At 38.3% G+C, this 25,088-nt stretch overlaps 1 protein-coding gene across 6 annotated transcripts; it reads right to left on the bottom strand.

Moving 5' to 3' along the window:
• Nucleotides 1-5,188: 5,188 nt before the first annotated feature.
• Nucleotides 5,189-23,802, bottom strand: cpsf6 (cleavage and polyadenylation specific factor 6). Of its 6 annotated transcripts, none has more exons than XM_053650577.1 (10): nt 23,640-23,793; nt 22,184-22,393; nt 21,904-22,007; nt 21,551-21,696; nt 20,094-20,267; nt 19,511-19,997; nt 19,244-19,359; nt 18,722-18,875; nt 18,427-18,625; nt 11,047-11,508 (listed from the first exon to the last, which is right to left on the bottom strand). In XM_053650577.1, the coding sequence occupies exons 1-9, from the start codon at nt 23,697-23,699 to the stop codon at nt 18,436-18,438; spliced, it is 1,641 nt and encodes a 546-aa protein (XP_053506552.1). In that variant the 5' UTR covers nt 23,700-23,793; the 3' UTR covers nt 11,047-11,508; nt 18,427-18,435. The 6 variants fall into 6 exon arrangements, with proteins under 6 accessions (XP_053506550.1, XP_053506552.1, XP_053506553.1 ...); XM_053650578.1 differs by having other exon boundaries at nt 18,427-18,622; nt 23,640-23,791; XM_053650575.1 differs by lacking the exon at nt 11,047-11,508 and adding an exon at nt 5,189-9,353 and having other exon boundaries at nt 18,427-18,875; nt 23,640-23,800.
• Nucleotides 23,803-25,088: the final 1,286 nt, after the last annotated feature.

Genomic DNA, 25,088 nt, shown 5'->3' with positions numbered 1-25,088 from the left:
GTAGATCCCCTTTGTGCCTCCAAACAGCTCTGAGGCGTCGAGGCATGAACTCCACAAGACCTCTGAAGGTGTGCTGTGGTATCTGACACCAAGACGTTAACAACAGATCCTTTAAGTCCTGTAAGATGAGGTGGGGCCTCCATGGATTACATTTACATTTATTCACTTAGCAGACGCTTTTATCCAAAGCGACTTACAAATGAGAAAATACAAGCAAAAGGATCAGACTTGTTTATCCAGAGCGTCCCACAGACGCTGGATCGGATTGAGATCTGGGGAATTTGGAGGCAGAGTCAACACCGTGAACTCTGTCATGTTCCTCAAACCGTTCCTGAACCATTTTTACAGTGTGACAGGGTGCATTACCATTACCCTGCCGAAAGAGGCCACTGACCACCATTAGGAAATACCGTTACCATGGTATTCCATACCAAAGGTCTCATTTACCAACAAACATGACTGTGAAAGACTATTTCATGTAAGTAGTTTTCCACAAGAAAACCACAAATTTTGAAAAAAGCCACAGCAAAATCAAGCATTTTTGGACGCAACAATCACAAAAACACCTCTGCGAAATCCTTTATGGACTCATCTCAACTTTGCACCTCAGAGTTTTGAAAATAAAGATTTTTATATTTATTATTATTTATTACAAATATTATACAGTGAAAACAGTGAGAACTGAAGTTGAAAAAGGAGAAGAAAAAACAGTGAAAACGAACAGACAGAGGGACTATAATGGCTCTTTCCAAACAGAAATGTCATTTTAATGACATGATGAGGGAATTTCCATTTATCCACCCAGGTCTAGAAGATACAGTGCTTCACTCCACCATTTGTAATGTGTCTTTTTCGATTGGTAATGGAGGGAGACCGGCAGCGGCAGAGCATCTACAGACCAAAAAACTTTTTTTTATTACCATGTAAAAAGTTATAGATTTTAAGCTAACACTGCTAGCAAGAAACCTTTATAATACATGACAATAAAAGTTGTTTACTGATGACGTGTCAAACCAAACAACAAAATTTCTACTTCTCAACTTCTAGTCTAGTCATGTTTGGTATTCAAATTGTTAGCTACGAAGCTTAAGACTAGCAATTAGCATCATTCTCACTTAATAAAGTACGGTAACACTTGACATCAATATATAATTTAATCGGTTTCTTACACTTCAGTTTCAAGCTTTGGAACATAGCCACTGCTAACTGCAGCTACGAGTCCAACATAGCAAAGGCACTTGTACATTAGCTTATAAGACTTATACCATCAACTAGCATTATAACTTGCAACTAACTGCAAGTCAGCTCCGCTAAATCCAAGTTAATCTCACACAGCTCTGCCGAGGCAGTTAAGAAAACGAATAACTAACTTTTGATCTATACAACTTCTTTTGCATTTTTTGTGATATGATGCCAATTTGAGCGCTATGTCAGCGTCATTTCCCGTGCTTTGTATTCTTGTCTATTGACTCTGAAAGACTGAATCTTAAACGGAGATATAAAGATAACATAGCGAACTAGAAGCTAATGACAACAATTGGTATCAGGTAACTGCATATGATTACACCGTTCATAGAGGAATCTCGTCATTCATTTGGTGATAATAATAGGTTAAAAATGAGCGATAATGGTTTTGACAAAAGACGTGAATGTGTTTTAATCGAACGGCCAAGAACATGTTTTATGAGAGAGAAGAATAGATGAAACACTACAATATACTTCCATTTGAAGCATTTTCCTCCAGTTAGGCTAAACGCATTGAAATTTGGGATAAAGCTGTTTAACAAATGATATCACTGTTATAATTAAACAAGTAATAATAACTGCTTTCACCAACACACTTCAGGAACACTTTCTACATGATGAACACAGACATACAACTCGGCATAATGAGGAAATGAATGGGCAAAAGCACTAACGGAAGATCCCATGACCATTACTACATTCACATGAATACATCTGAGCCATACAACAATAAACATGGGCTGTGTGTTTAACCATGTGAAGGGAACTCCAGCAGCGAGAACAGTTTAAACAGTGTGTGGTTTGAGACACACCCGTAATAGTAGTTGTGGGAACAAGCTGCATTCAATTGGAACTAAAATAAAACACAAGGATGAGCTCCGCATAAGCCATGAGTAAACTGTTGCTAGGCAACTCCAATGCATAAATGTAAATAGCTAATGTCAGAGGCGATTTAGCGAGCTAGCATGCAGTGTTTAATACAGATTGTGTAAAGACACAGTGAGAGGGGAAAACAAGACATGAACAACATTGCTGTTAGCAGTGGAAGAAGTAAACGCCAGATTCATTATAAATCGACATTTTAGAACCCTGCAGGTTAATGATTATTAACTCTAATATAAATATAAATAAATACTATCGGTTTTGTCGCATCCGTTAGACAAACAGACCCGAGAACGCAAAGTTTTCACGTTGAAACGTTTTTCCATTCGACCTCATTGTGACCAAAACCCACAGGGTTATGAAACTCAGCGTTGAGACACTGGACTCTCTCTTATCGCCATGTTCGACACTCAGAACAGCACGACCTTAAACTTTTAATCCAAACACAGACAACGCTGTAGCGATAGACTGCATAATAACCTTATCACTCGGATTAAGACTTCGAGGGTGCGCAGTATTTTTCTGCTCACAATCTCACATACGCCAAACAACGATTAACGGCTGTGACGGGAAATACGGAGCTCTATCAGCGAAGGACAAAAAGCGTGTGTGTTTACGAGCACTACATAATGCAGTCATTCTGCCACAGTGATAAAATTCAGGGAGAGAAATACCCATAATGCACTGTGGCATTGAAGACGGCTCGTGTCCTATATATAATTTTTATTTATTTTTTTATTTCAGCCTCAGGACAGAAAACAGAAAAGAACAGAACTGCAGCCAGAAGTCCTGCAGCTGTTTGTGTTTAGGTATAATTAGAAATGATTACAATGCAGGACTGAATGAGCACTTTACTGTTAACACTAAAACACACACTCCCTGAATTACAGCAGAGCAAAGGCTGGGCCGTTAACGTCTTTTAACATTTGAATATCAACCATTCTAGAACCACACACACGGAGTTCAGCTTTGCACTCACATTATACCCCTGAAATCTCAGGCTTTGAGAAGAAAAAATTATTAAATATTACGCCATCAGTCCAACGTGGGCGTGTCCTAAACCACACCCCCTCATCCGTATATACAGGCCGCATAAACTCCATATTCAAATGTAGGTTCCGTTCTTGTTAACCCAGGGGTCCCTAAAACTAGTTGACAAGCACACTTTCGTCATTGTCAACATTATTTGGTGGTAAGTTGAGATCAGATGTGTTGTGTAACATCTGCACTTAACTTTTGAGTGTGTTAACGTGACAATGACGTGAGCAGAATGTAGTAATTATAGTCACAGAAGAATTATAAGTAGATCATCATCATCATCATCATATTAACGTAACATGGAGAACCCAAGTTATCAGACATTATAAAATTCGACCAAGATTTAACTGGGATCCTGTACATTATGATGAATAATAATCTTAAAGTGTGTTAAAATCATACAGTTTAAAACCAGATCAATAATTTAGGTATTTGTCGAACAGTTCTTTACCCTGGCACAGCTCAGAAGGAGGACATGCGTGAACGTTCTCTACCAACGCGTCCGATGTTAGAACTTCTGATGTGCTCATGTAAATCGTCTTTTAAATTAGTAAGCATGTTGCAAATAATCTGCTGGAACGTCTCCTTCGTTCTTCTTCTGAGTTTTTTACATCACCAGGCTCACTAAACAAATGACTGATGCAAAAAGCGTGTCATCACATGTTAATAAGCAAGCTTGCGTTCCCAGAGAGAAGAGTCCCAGCGTAGCAACGTATTTTGAAAACGTCTCGTTTTATCATCTTGTGTATCTTATTATTATAAAATCAGAAAACTCCAAATACACAACGTGTTCATTCAATTACGCAAGTAATAAATAAACCACCGTCACGTATTTTATTTCTCTTACACCACGGCAATTTACAGATTAAAGAACAACATGCTTATGTTTTCATTCTTTTCTCAAAGTTCCATTTATTGTGGAGTCAGAAGAAAGAAGTTCTGGTTCAGGACATGACTGTTCAAGCACAAATCTCAAATAAGATATGTTATAAATTTAACTGTCCTCCTGTTACGCCACATTAAACAGCTATGGGTAACATGATAAAGACTGATTTGAGTGTTATATCACAGTTCTGGATTGTGATTGGTCAGAAGGTGTTGACTGATTCTCTATAACAGCAGCTCTGACAGTAGCGCAGGTTTATATTAACGTGCTCATTCTAATATGTTATCGTTTCTATAGTAACCACTCATTCACAGGGACGTGTACAGCGGACGCTCCACTGATAATAAACAGATTTTTTAAAACGTGTAATCGTTTATGGTGAAGTTTTCTCTGACGGGATGTTTAACATTTATGGAAGGAGTCTCCAGTGTCAGTGACCGTCTTGTCCGAGGCAGCATAAGGAAACTAAAAAGGTCCTTTACCGGAAAGAAGCAATCCCATCCTGTTCTCATTTTAATAAGCATTTAATAAACTACTTTGACTCCCGAGGTCGTTGTTAGACAAGTGACGCAACCTTCTTGTCATCACTTATTAATAAAGAACCTTGTTCTCCACTTCTGAGGATTAAATATAAACAAAAACTGCTGAGCCTCTTTGTATTGCTGGCGATATGAAAATAAAGATCTTGTAATTTGAGCATTGTGATATTGAGACCAGATCTAATTATATTCCAGCCTTTAAAGCTGCACTGCTTTCAGACCTGATGAACACTGACTCAGCAGAACAAGATTACAATGGAAATGTAATCGGGAAATGTACATCTGTATAAAACAACATCTCTGTAGTTTATTTACACCTGTTCAAATTCATTAATAAATCCTGTTATTGTCAACGAATCGTACTTTCTTTAAAGCAGATCACATGATGATAATTAAATCCTGTCATAACAGTTTTTAAATTTTAAAAAACAAACACACACTTGAAACAAATTTGTTAAATATGAATAAAATTACTATTAATATTGTACATTATATCCCACATTGCCATTTCATCAGGTCACTTTATAGGCATATAATTGCTGACTGCTGTCATCAGTCACAGCACACAAAGTATTGGCACCCCTACCCCATCCATCAATGGAAAGGGGCCACCACTGGGCAGATATGGTTTGAGTTGTGATTTATTCCCAGCACAGTAGTGACACTGACATGGCACAGTGACCACCTGACTGAGGCTTGGTATTCAGGGTACTTTTAGTCCTGTCTGACCCTGATATATCCCACTACCACCATCTCACCAAATGTTTCTGAAAACTGCAAGACTCCGATCTGTAGTCTGTGGTGAACCGTGCAAACAGCAGTAGAGCATTCATTGAATCCTGACAATACCACAGTCTTCCATGGCCAGGAATCAAGGGAATGCATTTGGCCTTGCTCTCTCAGTGTGAGGAGCATACTCTCTCTTTAATGACTTTAATGTATAGCAAACACAAAAGAATTGGTCTTGCCCTGCCTTTCAGAGGGGACTGTATGCGGAACAAGACAGATAGTGCTTTCGTCAGAGTGTTCTGCTGCCCTGTGATGCAGCATCAGTGGTTTGAAAAAATGCACTGGCTTTATGCATCTCAGAGGAAGCATATGCTAGCCTTCACCCTCCACGGTTGACAGCTGAGGAAAGCCAGCTATTGGGTCGAAATTCGCAAATAACAAAAAATTGGGGAACAAAGGGGAAGTAAAATACTGCTCCCTGCAGGATTCCAGACCTGCTCATGATGGACCACTTAACCCTAGGTTGCTTAGTAATAAAGGCAATAGAGTAGTCAGCAATTTGTAGTGCCTTTCCCTAATCTAATTAAAGATTAGAGGTGACCCAACGGTCTTAAATGTGTAAAGTCAGAGCTACTGGTTAATAGTCAATTGATGTTTTTTTGTAGCTCCAACTTAGGGACTTGACCATGCAGGATGGCGTCCACACAATCGGACACCTCCAAGGATAAAGCTTATGGACTGCTTAAAAGCTTCCGAGTACAGATCGTTAGTACCAAGTGTCTCCTGCAGCTCTGCATAATGAAGCTTCCTTAGTCCACCTCTTACCTGGTCAGCAGTGAAAGCAGAAAGTAGTGTGGGAAATACTTAATTAGTGCCAGAACAGGATCCATTACCTCTCGGCTTTGGAGTGCCTACATCCCAGGACTTACAGTATTTATTTATGTGGATCGGACACCTCTGCAGCTTATTTTCCTTCGTGTCACATCCCTTCCAAAGAAACAAGCATCTCATTTCTATGATCAATTGGTGGAGAGTGGAGCTTATAATAACAGCAAAGGGGGAATAAATATGGAATGGGATGTTCAGTATGGACATATGGCTGTGATGGTCAGGTGAGCACAAACTTCTGACAATATAGTGTACCTAATCTATTTGCCCTAGCTCTATTTGACAGCATCAACACTATTGTATTAGGTGAAGCGTTTGGAGCACTTGTGTCTACATGTTCTAAGTACGAGACAGGGACAACGGTGTTTGATGTGCATGAGTTTGAATGATTATAATGGAAAGGGGGGAGGGAAAGTGTTGTGTAATACTAGGGATGAGATGAAGTACACAATGTTTTAAGGAACTACAACATTTTAGAATGATTTCCTGACTTGCCCTTCCCCATACTACAGGAACGGTTACAAATAACAGAAATGACAAACCACAAAATGGTTACGACCTTTTACCACGTGGTGAAAGTACAGTACAGCAGACCAGCAATCATGGAGGAGGTGGACATGTTATTTGACATTGTTTTACATACTTAGAGAGATTACTTAACTGTTAAATTCAACATCTTGTTAGCTAAATAGTTTAGACATTAGCGGGTTCCGTGAAGCTTGCATTTAAACAGCAATGATCGACTATGCCCTGTACAGCAAGCTCAGCCCCAGTACTTCCTGATCTGTAGGAAAGTAACCTGTATATAGAACAAGAACCAATAAGGTTACTGGAACTATGACGCAGGAACTAAAATCAGCCCTAGTTCATTTTATGGGTGGAAATGCACCAGAGTGCAAGTGAGCACAAGGTTTGTTGTGAAACTTGAACAACTGGTTTAACTTATTTGTCTCATTTACAGCTTCCCAGCCAATGGTTTGCAACTGTGCTGGTTTGAGCCAGTGATGGTCTTCAGGCCATTCCACACATTCCATTTAATATATCCTGTAACTACTTCCTGTGTTCGTAAACCTAGACAGGATTACTGAATCTAGCTGATGTCGGCACACAATGCTTGGCTAACTGGGGACACTTTGACAGATCATTGTCTTCCGATGACTTTATATTTTCTTCTTGTTTATAGAAAGCAGAATATTGAAGTTGCTAACTGTAGAGTCATGTGTTCACTGGAGAAATGACACTTACAAAAATTTGGGCTGCGTTGAATAAGGGCAGACCCAAAGATCACCAGGAAGTAGGAAGCACAATGGGATGTGGTTGGCTGAAAGGAACGAATAATAAAAATTATAATAAAAAATTATGACAATATTTTCCTGTTATTTAAATTTGTCTCAATACTACTGTGGTATCTGTGTTTACGCCTCTGGAGTCCTCTCTGGACCAGCTTCATTTTCTTCGTGTCCTTGTGACCCATATTTTATTGGTGAGCAGCCAGTGGACAGTCCTAATTGGTTAGTAGAGCCAACACACACAGTAATACAGATGGTTGGTCCAGCTGTATCCTCTACATGTGGTTTTATAGTCTCAAGGCAGAACCATCAGAACCTCTCCGTGACCACTGGAGACTTATTCACATTCCCAGTGGTGACCGATTGCCGTACAATAGGCTTATGCTAATCAGACACGAGCAAACAAAAGATTAGCATGCACGTAGCCTGGCTAAATGTAGAAGGTTTAATCTAAGGACATTACCATGCAATAACGTTGCATGATGCATCATGTAATTAAAAAGGTAAATGTGTGCAAAATACATAACTCCATATTTACAAGTTTTACATTACATACTAAAACTTCCTGTAATCTTTTTGACCTCAGGGATGTTTGTGTTGGGAATTAGGAAGGAGTAGTTAGCGTTGAGAAAATGTCAATAAAAAAAATGAAATAGTACACTTTTGTATTTTTCCACCTTCATTAGTACATTATTGGTAATCTACATATAATGTATAAGCAATTTAGACATCCTGCGTTTATATGAAGAATGCATTGTTCAATTTTGTTGTTACAAATTAAATGTTATACCTAATTTATAGTTTATTCTTCTCCTCTATTATAATCTTGGTTACAGTCGTTAACAATAGCCAAAGAACATTCCGGTTTATTAAAAACGTTCTGAGTGCTAGCTGTCCTTAAAATAACTGACAAGCAGTAAAAGGACATCATTAAAGTTAACAATGCTGCCCTCAGGTGGCCAGATAGAAACATCTACTACAACTACACCGCCACCCCATACGGGTTTTAATGAGATCTGGATATTTTTGTAAACACTAAGGTCTCTATAACCCCAGACAGGGATGTACAGGCAATAGCACTAAACCACAACAATTAATTCAACATGGTGTGCTACACAATCCCAACTACTTAATTTATATGCTGCAAGTTAACAATGCTGCCCTTTATCAATAATTAATAAAATACTAAAAGTTACTGTAGTAATAACCAACATCCATTAAGTATATATTATTCATGTAGTGTTGGAAGCCACATGACTGCTTTTAAATTTAAGTGGCTTCTAAGTAGATAAAATTACATTATTGATTGTGTAACTTTTATATTTCATCAGAGGTAGTGTTCATAATGCATGTAGTCATGCACTTCCTGCAATTTTTGGCTAAATGTAGAGTGCAATTGTTTTTAAACAGCGAGCAAATGTATTTAGATGGGTATCGACCACAAACACCAATATTATTCAGAACAAAACAGTCCGTGGAAACAACTGAAGGTTTTGTTAATTCCATGTTTTGTAATAGTTTTCTAAGTGCATTTACAAGTACATCTACATGAACTGAAGACAAAATATTCTTTAAATAAAAAACAAATAAACAAAACTTAGCAACCACATTGCTACACTTTAGGTTTTTTTTATTATTATTATTAGTCTGAATGTTTAACAAAGTAGAAATCATCAATTTGATGTATATAGTAAATAAAATGAAATACTGTAAAATCCACTTACCTGTTAGTCCCAAAAAGATGAGAACGAATGGGAAAATCCTCATCCTGAGTCACATGATATACACTCAGACCCTTTAACTCCAAATTCAATAGACGTAACAAGGGAATTTCACCTCACTTCAAGGGAAACACACCTGAATACAAAGGAAAGTTCACCCAAAAATCCCATCTTCTCTGCCACATTTTTAGTTTGAATAAAAAGAACATTGTTTAGGAAAACAATGGCTTTTACAGCACATTATTGTACTTCATGTCACACAGCTATAATATGATGAAAGATTTTAGGTGACACCCCCATTAACATTTCAAACATTTTCACACAATTAACCCACTGACACTTCAATTGTTTAATCTACTGGACTACATATATATTGTTTGATTCTTATGCTTTAGGGGTCGTGATTTACAACAAAGAAAATTTCGGACCAAACAACTAAAAACAATAAAACAAATTTTGTTTTGCACTTAAGATACTTCTGCAACTTTTTCCTTGTTTCTGAGCTTTAATGTTACAAGTGTGAAACATTTTTACACCAAATTAAAACTATTTCTATTAAACAGAAAGAAATCCATCAACAGCATGTACTTTCTACACTTCGGCAAAAATGAGCTAATAGTGTTCAGTTTTTACCAAAACCTGTACCAAATGAGAATACAATAATGATCATGATTCCTCACTGTCTTATTAAAACCCCTATAAAGTGCACATCTAAAGCTTTAACTCAGGAAAAATTGGGTCCAATTACATTCCAATTTTTCAATGCATATAAACATAGAAACCCAGATTTTAAAACCCTGATGGGACAGAACACGTTAAATTCCATTAACAATTTTACCTTATCACTTAATGTTTTGCCTTACTAAAAATACCTGATGCTTGCAGTAAAAATCTATAAACATTCACAGTCAAAAGTTCACCAAATCACAAAAACCTGAGTAAAATTAAATCCATACAGATTACATGAATCTTGAAATGCACCTCTAATGCCTCACTAACTTACAAAACTCTTTTTACAGCTACAATTCAAACACACAGTGTGAATGTTTGTAAAAACATTGATGTTCAGCCCCTTATTAAAGCTTTCTGCATAAATTCTGCATAATACAAATAACCTCTGCAAACGTCAAGTCAGAAATGTAAACCATTAACCGTACACCTCAACATGAAGCTACAATTGCTAAATAAATAAATAAATAAAAGTATAGCTTTCTCTAGTGCTGCTGCTGTAACAGAATCACACACTAAACACAATAATAATAAAAAAAAAAGTAAACTAATTACTTGCTTCATAGAGTCCTGTTTAAATGTAAATTTTCTAGCAAAAGCTACAAATTTAACATTTGGATGGTAGCTACTGATTTCAAAAAGGCCATTGTCAAAAATTAGCCACATGGTAAAAGTACAAAAATATACAATTTTACAAAAAAAAAAAAAAAAAACCAGACACTAATCATGTAGGTATGAGGTAAGACATCTAAAAATTTTTTAATTCCCCCCCCCTTAAATGGTTCAGATCAAGTTTAGGAATGTACTGACCATCTGCCATACAATTATTATAAGTGGAATGTAGAGAGATTTGAGATTAATCAGCCTACTCGCTCGCTGCATCGAGGAGAGGCATCTGCGTAGCCAAATTTGGACAAACAAAAAATAATCCAGCACTCAAATTGTAATTTACCATCTTAAAGATTTTTTTTTTTTTTTTTTTAAACAGAAATGACATCAGTACATGCCTAAAAAGAGATTTTCAAAATGTTGCTTTTTAGTGCAATAAGTAAACATGTACAACATGAAAAATGCATCAAGAAATACAGAATATAAACAAGTGGCAACCCCAGAAACACTTTATTACAACAGTATATTTAATAAATCAAGGCAGAGACATTCACAGACAATGATGAAGACAAACGGTGGGGAAAATAAGGGTAGGAGGGCGTTGAAAACAAAAGTTCCCTATAAAAACAACGTCTAACAATTTACACATCACAGGCGTCAAAACGGTTAAGTTTTTGGTGGAGGACCGAGCAGGCAAAAGTTACTTTAACGCCGAAAAAGTTACTTTTCTTCTTCCATTTACGCAGATCAAATAAAATGTAGAAAATAAAAAATATGCCGCTGGGAATTAAGAGTAAGTATATATATACGTTTTTTTAAACAGAGCAGTACTGGAGCGCTGTGTGGCCGAGTCCAGTCGTCTTGGTGACGGAGGGATGAAGAGCGCTGATGGATGAGTGTGAAGTGCTCGGATCGCTTCCTCCTCCACCTCCTCCTCGTTTTCTTCCATTCAGCTGAAAGGTGTCAGAAACGGAGGTGGCAGTTTGGTTTGGGGGTTCAAACCCACACAGACACACATACACACACACACTTTATACTTACACACAATAAGCATGCGAGTTGCTCTCGTTTCAAACTTTAACAAGTTCAAGGTCAGAAAATCATTCACAAATTTACCTTCAACACATCCAAATTTAAACACTTCAGACAGCTTTTATCTTCACTGTTTGAGATTAAATCTGCGTTACACATTACACAAATAGATCAAAAAGAATTTGGGAAAAATTAAGGCTTTAAAAATAAGGATTTTTAATATTTATCTCACCAATTACAATACAACTGCTATGAGAAGACTTAAATGAGCAGCAATAGTATTACTATTTAACAGATCTATGAAATTTAACCTTATTTCTGTAATATTTAATGAAGCAAAATAATCATCTGTCAGAAATCGAAGCACATTTTAATTGGAAATGGCCATTTATAACTTAATTATGAAGATCAACTAAAGCCAATTACAATTCGTTTTATCGCAGTTGTTAATTCAATTGTTGTTGTTTTTTTAAAGTATATCCCATTTACCCATCCTAGAACACATACCATACCACACAATTCATCCATCAACTACAAAAATATTAATAACATGTAAAAATATAACCACTTGTGTCAAAATGGCAAAATCAGAACATTTTTGTGGAAACTTATAATTTGCCTGATATGAAGCTACTTTTATATATGCTGGATGACAAAGTGACTAAAATTTAGATTTATATACATAGATAGAAAGTTTTCCAAAATGTCCTGATTATAACCTCACTTTTTATAAATAATTTGTAATACTGTCGATGAAGTGAGCATAACAATTATAAAATATTTGAGATGGTACGAATTGGATAGCAGAATAAGACAAATCAGGGCTGGACAAATAAACGTCGGGATTTAATTCATAAAGTTGAATCATTCTGGCTGGTTAATTGATGAGGATAAAAATATAAGTAACCGAATTGTGAAGACATACTCTTGACTTTTAGACTTTTTACTCAGTTCTGAGTAAATGTTTTACATACAATGAGCGTAAAAGGTTTACACCCCCCGTTAAAACTGCAGGTTTTTGTAATGTAAAAAATTAAACCAAGAAAACGTCAAATTTCAAGTTAATGACTACTAGATTTTATTTTATAGCATAACTGTACACACCCTCTGGGTTACTGATCAGTAGGTCGGGGGTTCAAGCCCCAGCACTGCCAAACTGCCACTGTTGGGCCCTTGCACAAGGCCCCTAACCCTCTCTGCTCCAGGGGCGCCATATCATGGCTGACCCTGCACTCTGACCCCAACGTACTATAATGTAAACGTGACAGGCTTCTTCTTTTGTAATGGGTCGAGTGACTGTGCTCAGAATGAACCAATCCCACTCAATCTCATGATCAAAAGTAATCATACTGCGGTCATCAATGATGTGATTCTGATGAACCCCAAATAAAGTCCAGATACACGAGTTTCTTGACAAAATCTTGGTTTCATCCGACTGCTTAAGCAATGGTCCTCAAAGGCTTACAAGTGAAGTATCAACAAGTGAAGATAGCGCACGACAGTGACACTGCAGAGAACTGGACGTCCCTCCAAAATACATAAAAACTTACCAGGGATGCTGCCAAGAGACCTACAGCAACACTGACTGAGTTGCAGGAAAATCTGGCAAGTACAGATTACTCTGTGCATGTGACGGTCTCTTGTAGTCTTCTTATATGTCTGGGCTATGGCGTAAGGTGGCTAGAAGAAAGCCTTTTCTCACAAAAAAAAAACAAAAAAACTAAACAAACGGCCCAAATCACGTGGCGAGATGTGTTACGCTCAGACGAGACCAAGTTAGAACTTGGCATAATTATGAAAGACATGTTTGGTCTAAAAACAAGACAGCTTATCACCCAAAGAACACCATACCCACGGTGAAGTGTGGTAGTGGCAGCATCACACAATGGTTCTGATTCTCTTCAGCTGGGACTGGGAACCATGGATCGCTCCAAATACCAATCTAACTCAGCACAGAAACTGTAGTCCTGTTACACAGCTGACAATGAAGAAAAATGTCACCTTCAAGCACGATAACGAATCCCAAGTCAACAAAGGAATTGCTTCAAAAGCATTTTGGAACGGACCAGTCAGAGCCCAGATCTAAATCTTATCCAACACCTGTGGAATGACTTGAAGACAGCTGTGCATAGGAGATCCCCACACAATCTGATAGATCTGGAGCATTTTTGTAAGGAAGAGTAGAATAAAATATTAAATAAAATATTAGATAAAAGGTGTGCAAGAAGGTTATTGCACAGGTTTTCTTTTCCCACCTTAGAATATTTATTTTTCACTTGAAATTTCCGGCATGATTTCTCTTGGTTTCCATTTTTACATCAAAATAATCTGCAATTTTAACAAGGGTGTGCAGACTTTATATCCAATGTACATACATACAGACAGTTTGTCCAACCCTGTAACAGGAAGAGAAATGTTTAAAAACATACAACCCTAAAAGAAACAAACAAAAAAAAAACACCTAATGTAATAATAATAATAATAATAATCATAATAATAAATGTCAGCTCCTTCCACCAGACAAATCTATAAATAAAATATCTAGAAAGCATAAAATGTTCTATTTTTATGGTTGAATTTAATACAACTAAACCTACATGTGCTGCAAAACACGAGAACAAAAACAGAAAAAACACCAAAATCAAGGCATGGGCCGATACTAGATCTGCATATAATTGAAACGTGCATTTGATCAACATCCTTAGCTTAAATTGTCTTTTATAATATCTATAAATACAATTTGATGCATACTAAATACTGGTAATATACTGAAAAACTGAATATCGGCACATGCTTTGTTGAGTGTACACAAAAGGGCACAAACCTGTTCGCAACTTCTAAAGCGAAGCAATTCAGAATATAAAAAACAATTATATTTATAAATGTTTTGTGCTCCATGCTCTTCAAAGCCAGATATTTGGAATTTTACTTAAATTATCTGGTTGCAGTTGAATTACTTTAAAATGGACCATCGAGCTTGCAAGTGTGTTCCCTTACTCATCCCTTATCAAGTTAAATATCTTACTTTTTAAGTAACTTAACTGCAACTTGATGTTATACAATGATAAAACGTGCAGCAGAATTTTTAGCACCAAAATTCATTACCATTTCCTTGACAACTTGTCAAATAATATTGGCTTTGAATGATCAGCATGAAGGCACAAATTTGATCAGAACCTCAGAATAAAATCAACCATTTTCAACTTCCTGTATATTGACAATGTAATGACAATCTGAATTGTGACACACACGTAAAAAAATGTTTTGTACTAAATGTAGGTAAATACGTGACAGGCACTAATGGCACCTGATGAATTCTACAGTGCTATATACTTGTATTGTTAAGTCTATATTGCAGGAGAAAATAAACTTTAATGGACTTACAGTATAACTTCAACCTTCGGGGCAGGTTTATCAAGTTTACAAAACTACTGGGTAAAAACACAAAGTAATTTATGAAGTCTGTAGTTATGTTTGTAGGTATGGCAAGCTACAACTGAAATTTGAAAAGTTCAATTTTATTTAAAATCAATAATAAATAGATTTATTAAGTGTTACTTATTAGGGTTTTTTTAATCATCAATCATAAGCCTTCTACTAAATAGATATGATTATATTTAGGTATTACAGGCATTTCAACATTTCAATGATACATTAATATTATAGATAAATAAATAATTATTTGGCTGATGGCAAACCTTAAACTTTACTCGATACACCTGCCCCCTTTCCCTAGAACCTAAAATTATTTCTTTCATACTGATTTATTAACCTTTTTCTTGGCAAAAAAATACATTTTTGATCATAAATTTGAATTTGCTGTAACTTGTGACAGTTACATTCATCAAGCTATAAATTACAACAAATTGGCAAAAACATTTTCTGAAGTCTCACCTTTCAGTAATAATGAGATCAGAAGCAAAAGCAAAGTACGGACAATGTCCTCACACTTCTCCATTTCAGACTAAAGAGAATAAATGTCATGCTACATAATCATAGTAACAGGCCATGTTGAATGAAAGTGTACACAATCATATTCAAAAGGTTACTCATCGAATTATAGAACAATTCTAACTTCACATTTGATTGAACAGGTTGTTTTTTTTTTTTAAAGTCAGGTTAACCAAAGCCTACTTTAGAGTAAAACTATAAAACTTCAATAGATAAATACAAATATGGAGAAGAATTGCTATAGTTAACATTTATAAACACTTACAGTATCGGACAATGTAGTTGTAGTGACCATGACTACTTGCTCTTTAAATTAAAAGCAACTCGAGATTGTTTGTGGACATTTGATTCAACCTGAAGTTAATGGAAATTATATCGAACCTACATGTTTGATCCTTTTTCAGATTTTCTCAACTGAACACTTTCTGAATTACACATCAATGCAAAAATACCCTGCAGCAAAACATGATATCATCCAAATACACAATACTAATGATCCTATAAGCTCAACTTTAGATTTCACTACAATCTCTCATCAAACTCTAGTTCGCTAGTTAGCTCAAAAATCCCTTACCATTATGTTCACATTAGCAAGTGACAAAGCAACAAGTGACTATTTCACTGAATTTATTTTGGCAATAGTAAATAAGCATATACTGTGGTGAAATAATACAAATTATTGTTGTTTGGGTTCTCCAAAGTCCCACAGTTCTCAAACTTTGCACTACATATACATACAACACAGGAAACTAGTGAACATCACCGTTGCTAAATAAATCCAACAAAGTCTGCTATGTTAACTGGGAGATTTTAACATGAGCCAGCTATTTTATTTAAAATTAGTTACTTGTGAAAAAGAAGAAAAAAAGACTATAAAAATATTAATTTAGTCGCTTCCTAATGTGAACAAAAGGCCAAAAAGCAGAATTCCAAAAATTTCAAAACAGTTGAGGACCACAAAGATTACTTCAAATAGCCAAAACACCACTTAACCAATGATACAGGTTTTTCAATTTTTCTGAACAAATTTAGGACCACACATTATTTCAAAACAGCCAAAAAGACTACTTTACTAACTAACAATACTGAATTTAATTACCATTACACTAAACATGGCCTCAGCTTTCATCTGATAATAAGGACATTTTATGCTAGAACTTTACATTTTTCTCACCATCATGGCATCAAAAGAACCTGCATATGTACATAACTTTGGGAATTTCTTTTTTCAAACACTCTTTTGGCAAAATTTTTAGCAAGACAGAAAAATTGAAAACAGTTTTGACAGAATAAAGCCAATCTGATTTACCAATTAAACAATTTGACATGTGATGATCATTACACCAGCCATATTCTTAATAAATTCATTTGAAGATCTGATAGCAAAGGAAAATTAAGCATTTAAACATTTAATACTACAAAGTCATGTAAAATTCGTGTATACAAACAGTAACTTCATCCATCACTGACTTATGATATTAAATATCTGTACTTAGTACCTTAACATTTTACGTTTTGGTACTGCAACTCAATTAAATCAACCTGATTGGGTATAACAGAACATACTGATCACCAATACATATAGGTTTTCCGACAGATTATAGCCAATTTATTCCATTATTAAATATTAAATCAGTCAAGCCTCATAGTTCTTAAGTACAAGAATTTTAATCATTTTCTCATTACAACATTAATACTAACAGGCTACAAAAGTGAAGTTTAAATTTCTGAATAAACCCTTAAAACAGTCAACCTCAGCATATTTTATTGTTTTTCCAAAGATTACAGCCACAGAAATGAACATTTTGGATCAATCCATCCCAGATTTCTGTCTGTTTATAACTAAATCGATCACATACCAAATTTCAACAGGTGAAACTAAATTAAGTACTTCAATATAGCCTAATTTATTACAATTACAGAAATATCTATAACCAAGATAGATACATTACTTTTTTGTGCCAATTTTCTGAAGAAAATACAAATAACAATGAATGGATTTGGTACATGAGCAAAAACTACTACCTTGGCTGTAAGGCAGCATTTAGGTTTCAGAGAACCTCTTACTGTGGGAAGTTTTTCCAAAGATATTCACGATATAAAAATTAATCACTGAGAATTAGAATGCTTTTAAGTCAGTGTTGAAAAAAAAAATGCTATAGCACTAATTAACGCTTAAATAGCGCCTTAGATTCAGGAATAACTGCTTCAAAATATAATTACTGGTCTTCACAGGTTACACCAACATTGGAAATGTATTTTTGCACTTAAAAATCACTTAATCTCATTTCTACAGCCAACAAAACCAGTTATTATTGAATTAAATCCCTGTACTTTAGTACAATCTCCATACATACACTGATTATTAAAAACGCACATCATTAACATTCCAGACTGCAGAATCCCAAAATTCAACATATCCTCATTTACTATTTACTCACTCTCAAAATATACTTCATAACCTATTTGTATACAACATTTGAACAATCATTGACTTCTTACAGTCTGCACCTGAATGCAAATATTTTATCATAATTTAATTACGGTAATGTCTACAAACACATAGGCACGAAAATAACACTGCTTTCAAAGAGTGTGTGTGTGTGTGTTTGTCCTGCATAAACATAAATACCCTTTAAGAGGTCATCAGTACAAATCAAATCATGAACTAATCAATTTTCAGCATGGAATGAGCAGTAATTAATTAGAAATGAAAACAAAAAGAAAGTCTTCAGTGTGGTAAAAAAATAAGTGTGTGTGTGTGGTCTTACCTTACAGTTACCTACCTGGTATGTCCTCTAGCGTCGTAGCGGAGCTGGGTTTGAAAAGTTTAATTAAGAAATAAAATAATAAAACGATAAACACACGTTAAAAAATAAAACACGCACCTCTTCGTCCTAACGATGGCGGTACTCCCTCTCTCGGTCGCGGTCTCTCTCTCGGTCGCGGTCCCGCTCGCGATGGCGGTCTCGCTCACGGCTCCGCTCTCGGTAGTAATCTTCGTGCCGATCGCGGCTGCGTGATTTGTGACGGCGACTTTTCTCACGAGAGCGACTGTGGTCCCGGTCCCGCGATCGCTCTCGTCTGCTGAGAGAGACGGAAGAGTCAGGGAGAGGACAGGACGATTGGAGTGCAGAAATACGTTGTGCAGAGATGAGCTCTGAGCGCAGGTGAGCAGTGTACCTGGAGGCCGAGCCGTAGGATTTGGACTCTATGCCGTGCAGGCAGTCCTGCAGAGAGCTGATTAACACTTTACAGCGATCATCAGCTGAAACTTTCGACTGCTTTATTAATGAAATTGCAGTCACCAGTGTCTCAATAGCACTGCCGTAATCTCCTGAAACACACACACACAATCAGATTACTGAGTGTTCCTCTAACCACCTGTCTGTCTGCCTCCCTGTCCATCTGTCGCTCTGACCACCAGTCTGTCTGCCTCACTGTCTGTCTGTCCACCTAACCACATATCTGTCCACCTAAGCACCTGTCTGTCTGCCCCTCTAACCACCTGTCTGTCCACCTAATCTGTGCGCCTGCCTGTCCCCCTAACTAATCTGTCTGTCTACCTCAACGCCAATCTGTCTGTCCCCCCCCGCTAGTCTACCCGGATACATCTCTAAGGATTCAGAGTAAACTCTCTCTACCATCATGACCTACTCAGACATACATATGCAGAATAACTCACAGGTGTGTGTGTGTGTTTACCTGCACTTGCGTCTGACACGGCTCTGGATATAGCACTGCTGGAGATAGCTCTGTTTCTGTTCATTATCTCCTCAAATTCGGCCTCACTGAGAGGGGCCCGAGCTGCATCCATCTCCCTGATGATGATGATGATGTGTGCGTGTGTGTGTGAGAGAGAGAGAGAAATAAAAAAAAAAATTACAACACACTAATCACCTCCTGATACCCAAAGGACAAGGTCACAAATTGTAAACATTTAGCTAATTATCTGACAAGTGAGTTTGTTACCTGCCCGGGCCGTAATCCCGGTCATAAGGAGGGGGCCGTCCGTATGGGTCGTTGGGGGGCGGGGCTCTATCCGGCGCTGCCATGTTGTTGTTTCCGGGCGGCGGGAAGAAGGCAGGGTTGACGTGGGGGGCAGGTGGTGGGCCTCCAGGAGGGGGACCACGTAAGTGAGGGGGTGGAGCTAAAGCCAAGGGAGGGCCAATAGGACCGGGGGGACGAGGTGGGAACGGGCCAGGAGGAGGTGGACCTTGCTGAGGTGGGGGTGGGCCAGGGGGTGGACCATAACCCGGAGGAGGTGGGCCAGGGGGTAACGGGCCGAGCGGAGGTTGGCCAAACTGACCAGGAAACAGGACAGGAGGAGGTGGGCGGTCCCCTCTATTAGGGGGGCCTGAAAGGGGTGGGGCTAAACCTTGCCCAGGAGGTGGAGGGCCAGGAGGACCTGGAGGACCAGGGGGGCCTGGAGGAGGCCGGGGAGGACCCTGCATACCACCTAAAGAAGACAAAGGAATACAATTTGTTAACGTCACCATTTTAATATGTAGAGAACGAACAAAACAGTAACACAGATATTATAGTAGTGTCGTACCAGGGAAGTGTGGAGGGGGCGCCCCAGGTCCAACGGGTCCAGGAAAGCGATCTCCTCCTGGCCCTGCAGGACCTGGAAAGCGCCCTCGACCCCTACCTAGGGGAAAACCGCCGCGGGGACCCACACCTGGCGGTCCAGCCTTCCCTTCCCCGGACATTTGCCCCGACTGGGTGCCTAAAAAAAAAACAAATATTACATTAACACCCTGCCATGAGGAGCACATACACCACACACACGCACCAATCATCAGTTACCCACTACAGCTATAACACCACGGAAATATTTTAATATTGTCAGTAATGCGGTGCTATAACGGAGAGAGAAGTCTGCTCTGTGAGTTAAGGGCCTTTCACACCGAGCGTGATTAAGCGACGAAACGTTTGACACGATGACGCTCTTGAATAGAAACAGTAGATCCCTATGGATCTGTTCACACAGGGTTCCATCATTTGCGGTGCAACAATGCGACACTTTTTCATCCAGTGTGTCGATTTTTTCCTGTCACTCGGCGACCAAACGGGCCGTCCAATTGGATTTGAGCTTTAGATCACGTGCCCCGAGCTGCTGCTGTTGCACCAAAGGGCGAGGTAGGAGGCGCTATAGCACAGAAAGTGGTTCTGAAAACCAGTGTAAACACAGAAGAGTATGAGTTCATGTTATCAAGTTTCCATCCACTTTTTGTGCATTTCTGCTATCGACAAAGTGAAAGTGAGTAAAAAGGTTTGTGATGGTTGCTGTCTCCTGCCTGTTTCTATCCGACCGGCCTTTTACAGACGATAAAATGGTGCATCAGTTACTTATGAAGTAAAAAAAATGCTGTTTGCTCAGTGTTCTCAGCGCGCTCTCTCTCCCTCACACACACGTACCATGGCGATATAAACAAAGTATCTTCACATGCCCTGGCATGAGATAACTGCCAACAAAAAATATTTCTAACTGAAATACTTCATATTTGTATGAACGTAAACAGATTTATTTCTGTAATGTTACAGTTGAACTTTTTGTAGCAGAACACAATACTCAGTGTCACATTTGTTATTAATCTTTAAATTCTTGTTGAAACACGTCGGTAATAAATATAACGGGATAGTAAAAACTGAACTGTCCCTTCATTTATCAAAGTTCTTTCACCAGGAAAAAAAACTGGGCTGGTATTAAACTGGGGCTTTGTCCCACTGCTGTGTTCCTGCATTATATTTCACATTATTTCATTCAGACTAAAACAGCTGCTGAAAAAAACCTTTCTTCTTAACAATGTGTGTTGTGGTGCTCTGTGCTAACATTTCCATGATTCTTCTTCTCAGCGGTCAAAGACGACAGGCTTGTGGGTTGTGTCGCCCATTATGGAGGCGTGAATTAGCTGAAGACGATCAGTGGTTTCGCGCTCGGTGTGAAAGGGCCTTTAGAGAACTGAGTACCGGTGCGTGATGTTACAGAACAGGGTGAATGTAACTCACTCTTACGTGACTGAAGCTCGAACTGACTGAGCGACTGTTTGTTGCAGGGTGTGACGATCGGGTTCTGGCCGTGCAGCTCTCGCTTCGACAGCAAATCCATCAACTTCCTGGAGGAGGCTTCTGATCCCACACACACCAACGCAAACCTGCAACACACACACGCACGGTTTAACAAAACCTTAAGTAAGCTTTGCTTACACTTGTATACAAGAACCTCTGCGGGTTCTACAACCACACTGAAGAACTAGCACAGCACTGACGAACAGAGCAGCACAAACAGTTCTAGGACATCACTGTAGAATCTAGAACCATTGTAAACAGTGCAGACACAGCCTTCACGCATGCACTCTCACCCTTTCGACTGTCCGTTAGCTCGGTTCTCGAAGAACTTGATTTCCAGAACGTCGCTGATGCCGATGGAGCGAATTGCTTCAGTCAGATCCTCATCTGTGGTCCACTGTGGAGAACACGCAGAAGATTATATTTAAACACAACAACGTGTTAAACAACCACTACACTTGCTCACTGCACACGGTATAACAGAGCTCTATTTGAGGCTCAAAATGTTATATATCACAGCTATAATGCAAATTACACCATACATTACACCAAGGTGAGGTGTGTGCGTCTTACCCAGGTGAGGTTGCCGATGTACAGAGCGATGCGTTTGCCCGTGTAGGTGTAAACGACGTTGGGCGGAGCTCCTTTATTCCCCTCGGTGCCTCCAGGTGCGGGCAGGTTGTCTAGGTAATCTCTGTCCTCGGGTGCATCACCGTTATTGGCCGAGGGGGAGATGACATCATCGTACAGGTCGATCTGCTCGTGAACGGGATAATCCGTTTCCTGTAAACACAGAGCACCCACAACACACACAGTCAACAAACAAACAATATTAAACCCCTTTTAAAAACACTGGACTAAATTACTCGCACCATTTAATACTTATGTTTGAATTGTTTTCAAATATTGTTTTCTTTAAAGATGCCACCTTAATAAACTAACATCTATTTATATTTATTTTCAGTCCACGTGACACAAAGTAGAACCGTCTTCGCTGTACCATCTCACCTGTAACACTAACGAGGAAGATCACCATGTGACTATATTTTATGGATCTTTTCCCCAAATAAGGGGTGTGTGTAATGAATCAAGAGTGGAGCTGGATTCTGATTCTCTGCACATGTCTGTGGTATAAGAGGAATAAAACACCGCAGTTCCTGGAAGTGACGCGTATGAGTAACTCGGGTCACACCACCCCGGCTTTGATTATTTTACTACAACAGCGTGCCCCAGTGTGTTATTCCTCTAATAGGTGCTTATAACTGCTTTATAAATGACGAATGTTATCCCATATCTGCTATATCTCACAATCCCTCAATCCTGTGCATATCTAATAATACAAGAAAAACACCACAATTGTTTATGACTAACTGCACAACTTCGCTAACAAGAGCTTTGCTTCAAACACTAAAAAAAAAATACACAATTTATAAATCTGGCCACTTTGTATATTTACACACTTCCTCTAATTCACTATTAACAATAATAAAATGTGCAGGATTGTACCCTTAAGGCTAATTAGCTTAGCTAAACAGCATAAACAAACAATAGCGGCATACAACTACAAAGTAAATTCAATAATCACAACAACAATCTCAAATATCTTCCACTTTCTTAAATAAAGTATAACACATTTACAGAGTGAGCAATGAATAAAGCTACAAATGTGCACAATAATAAGCGTTAATACAAGATTAAGATTAACACGACGAGATGCGAGGCCGAATCCCAAATCACAGCCTGCTACAGTGCGCACTACACAGCGCTGAGGACGCCCTTATCCTATTCACTACGTAGCGTGCTTAACTAGTAATGGGCGCGCGATTTGAGACGCGACCTCCATCCGAGACATTTCATTGTGCGCACTAGCGTTAGCTTGCAACGCTAACGCCAGTGCACGCGCTTGCAGCCTCTGGGCGGTAAGTACACATCGCATTTTTTAAAAAAATGAACGTTCGCGTTCAACCTTCACGATTTAAACTGATCAAAAATAGGAAACACTCTGCGTTGTTCTTTGTTGAAGGTGTACCTGATTGAACTCCTCTTCTACATCTGCGTAAATGTCGATGTGATCAACACCGTCCGCCATTTTCCGCTCCTCTGTCCTCCTCCCTCAGCGGGCGGAAATGACGCAGGCGGCGCGCGAACGTGCGGAAGAAGGAACAGTGCGCCCAAATGGTGACGTCAGAACGTTTGAAAATCGCCACAACTGACAACTCGTCTATTTAGTTTAGATTTTTATTTGCTAAATGATTGTAAACAAAAAGTTATTAAAAATCTATTAACTTTATTAACACTGTGCTAATATTCCAGCAAAGTCAATACAAAGCCGCGCACGTAGGATGTAGCGAAATTAAACTTAAATACATTTTAAACAAAGTTAAAGATTATTTAAACTTCATTTACATTGTATTATGACCCTAATGTAATATTAACACACAAGTCACCAGTATTACTTCTCTCAATAGTTGTCACTTGTGGGCGTGGCCTGGGCAGTTTTTTTTTTAAACAGTATTAGCCAAATTATATAGTCTACAGTCCACTGTACAATTTATACACACCTCTATTGTTTAAAATGTATTTGAGTTTGATTTAATTTTACATGCTCGGCTTCACAGAGCTGTCTGTACTATCTATGAACACTCACCAGAGGCAATCGGCCATCTTTGTTCCTTCCTTCCAGGCTTTGTTCTTCTTTGTAATGTCTCTACACATATTTCATGAGAGGTCGTATATAACAGGATAGGATGAAACCACGCTTATAAGTATTTCTTCCATTTCTGTGTCAAACAGTAATGCAGTAAATTGCATGTAGGGGCATGTCGCGGGGAGCCTGGAGCCTGTCCCAGGAGACTCAGGGCACAAGGTGGGGGTACTCTGCACAGGGTGCCGACCCATCGCAGGGCACAACTGCGCACACACTCACACACTACGGATAATAGCCTACCATGCACGTCTTTGGACTGGGGGAGGAAACTGGAGTACCCGGAGGAAACCCTGAAGCATGGGTAGAACATGCAAACTCTGTGCACACAAGACAGAGGCGGGAATCGAACCCCCAACCCTGAGGTGCGAGGAAAAAGTGCTAACTACTAAGCCAGTGTTAATTATTTACTGTTAGCTGGCTGAAAAAATAACACAACAAAGAAGATATCTAATCATTTTATACACTTACATTACAAAAAAAAAAAAGCGCTGACAGCTGGAATATTGTTTAGTTGACCTGATTTATTATATTTATTTATTTATTTTCACAAACAGTGAATATATTAATGCATGTAAATACAATAAATAAAAAGATTGGGTGAAATTGTGGTTTAATAATGTATAATCAATAACACATGTACATGTAAAATGTAAGAAGGAGCACAGCGCAAACTTAAATGAAAACAACAATGAAGAACGACCAGCATGTTGCAGCAGCGGTTGCTATTTGTGCCTTTTCGTTTGCGATTGAAGAAGAAGAAGCACTGAAAAC

This window comes from Ictalurus furcatus, chromosome 19 (genome assembly GCF_023375685.1).
Source record: "Ictalurus furcatus strain D&B chromosome 19, Billie_1.0, whole genome shotgun sequence".
In the NCBI taxonomy this organism is placed as follows: domain Eukaryota; kingdom Metazoa; phylum Chordata; class Actinopteri; order Siluriformes; family Ictaluridae; genus Ictalurus; species Ictalurus furcatus.
This window is presented reverse-complemented; position numbering and strand designations above follow the sequence as displayed.

Coding starts and splice junctions, on each gene's coding strand:
- cpsf6 (XM_053650575.1), bottom strand. CDS start 23,699: ATGGCGGACGGTGTTGATCACATCGACATTTACGCAGATGTAGAAGAG. Junction 19,360..19,510: donor CGGGATTACGGCCCGGGCAG/GTAACAAACTCA, acceptor CATCATCATCAG/GGAGATGGATGCAGCTCGGG. Junction 18,876..19,243: donor CGTGTCAGACGCAAGTGCAG/GTAAACACACAC, acceptor TGTGTGTTTCAG/GAGATTACGGCAGTGCTATT.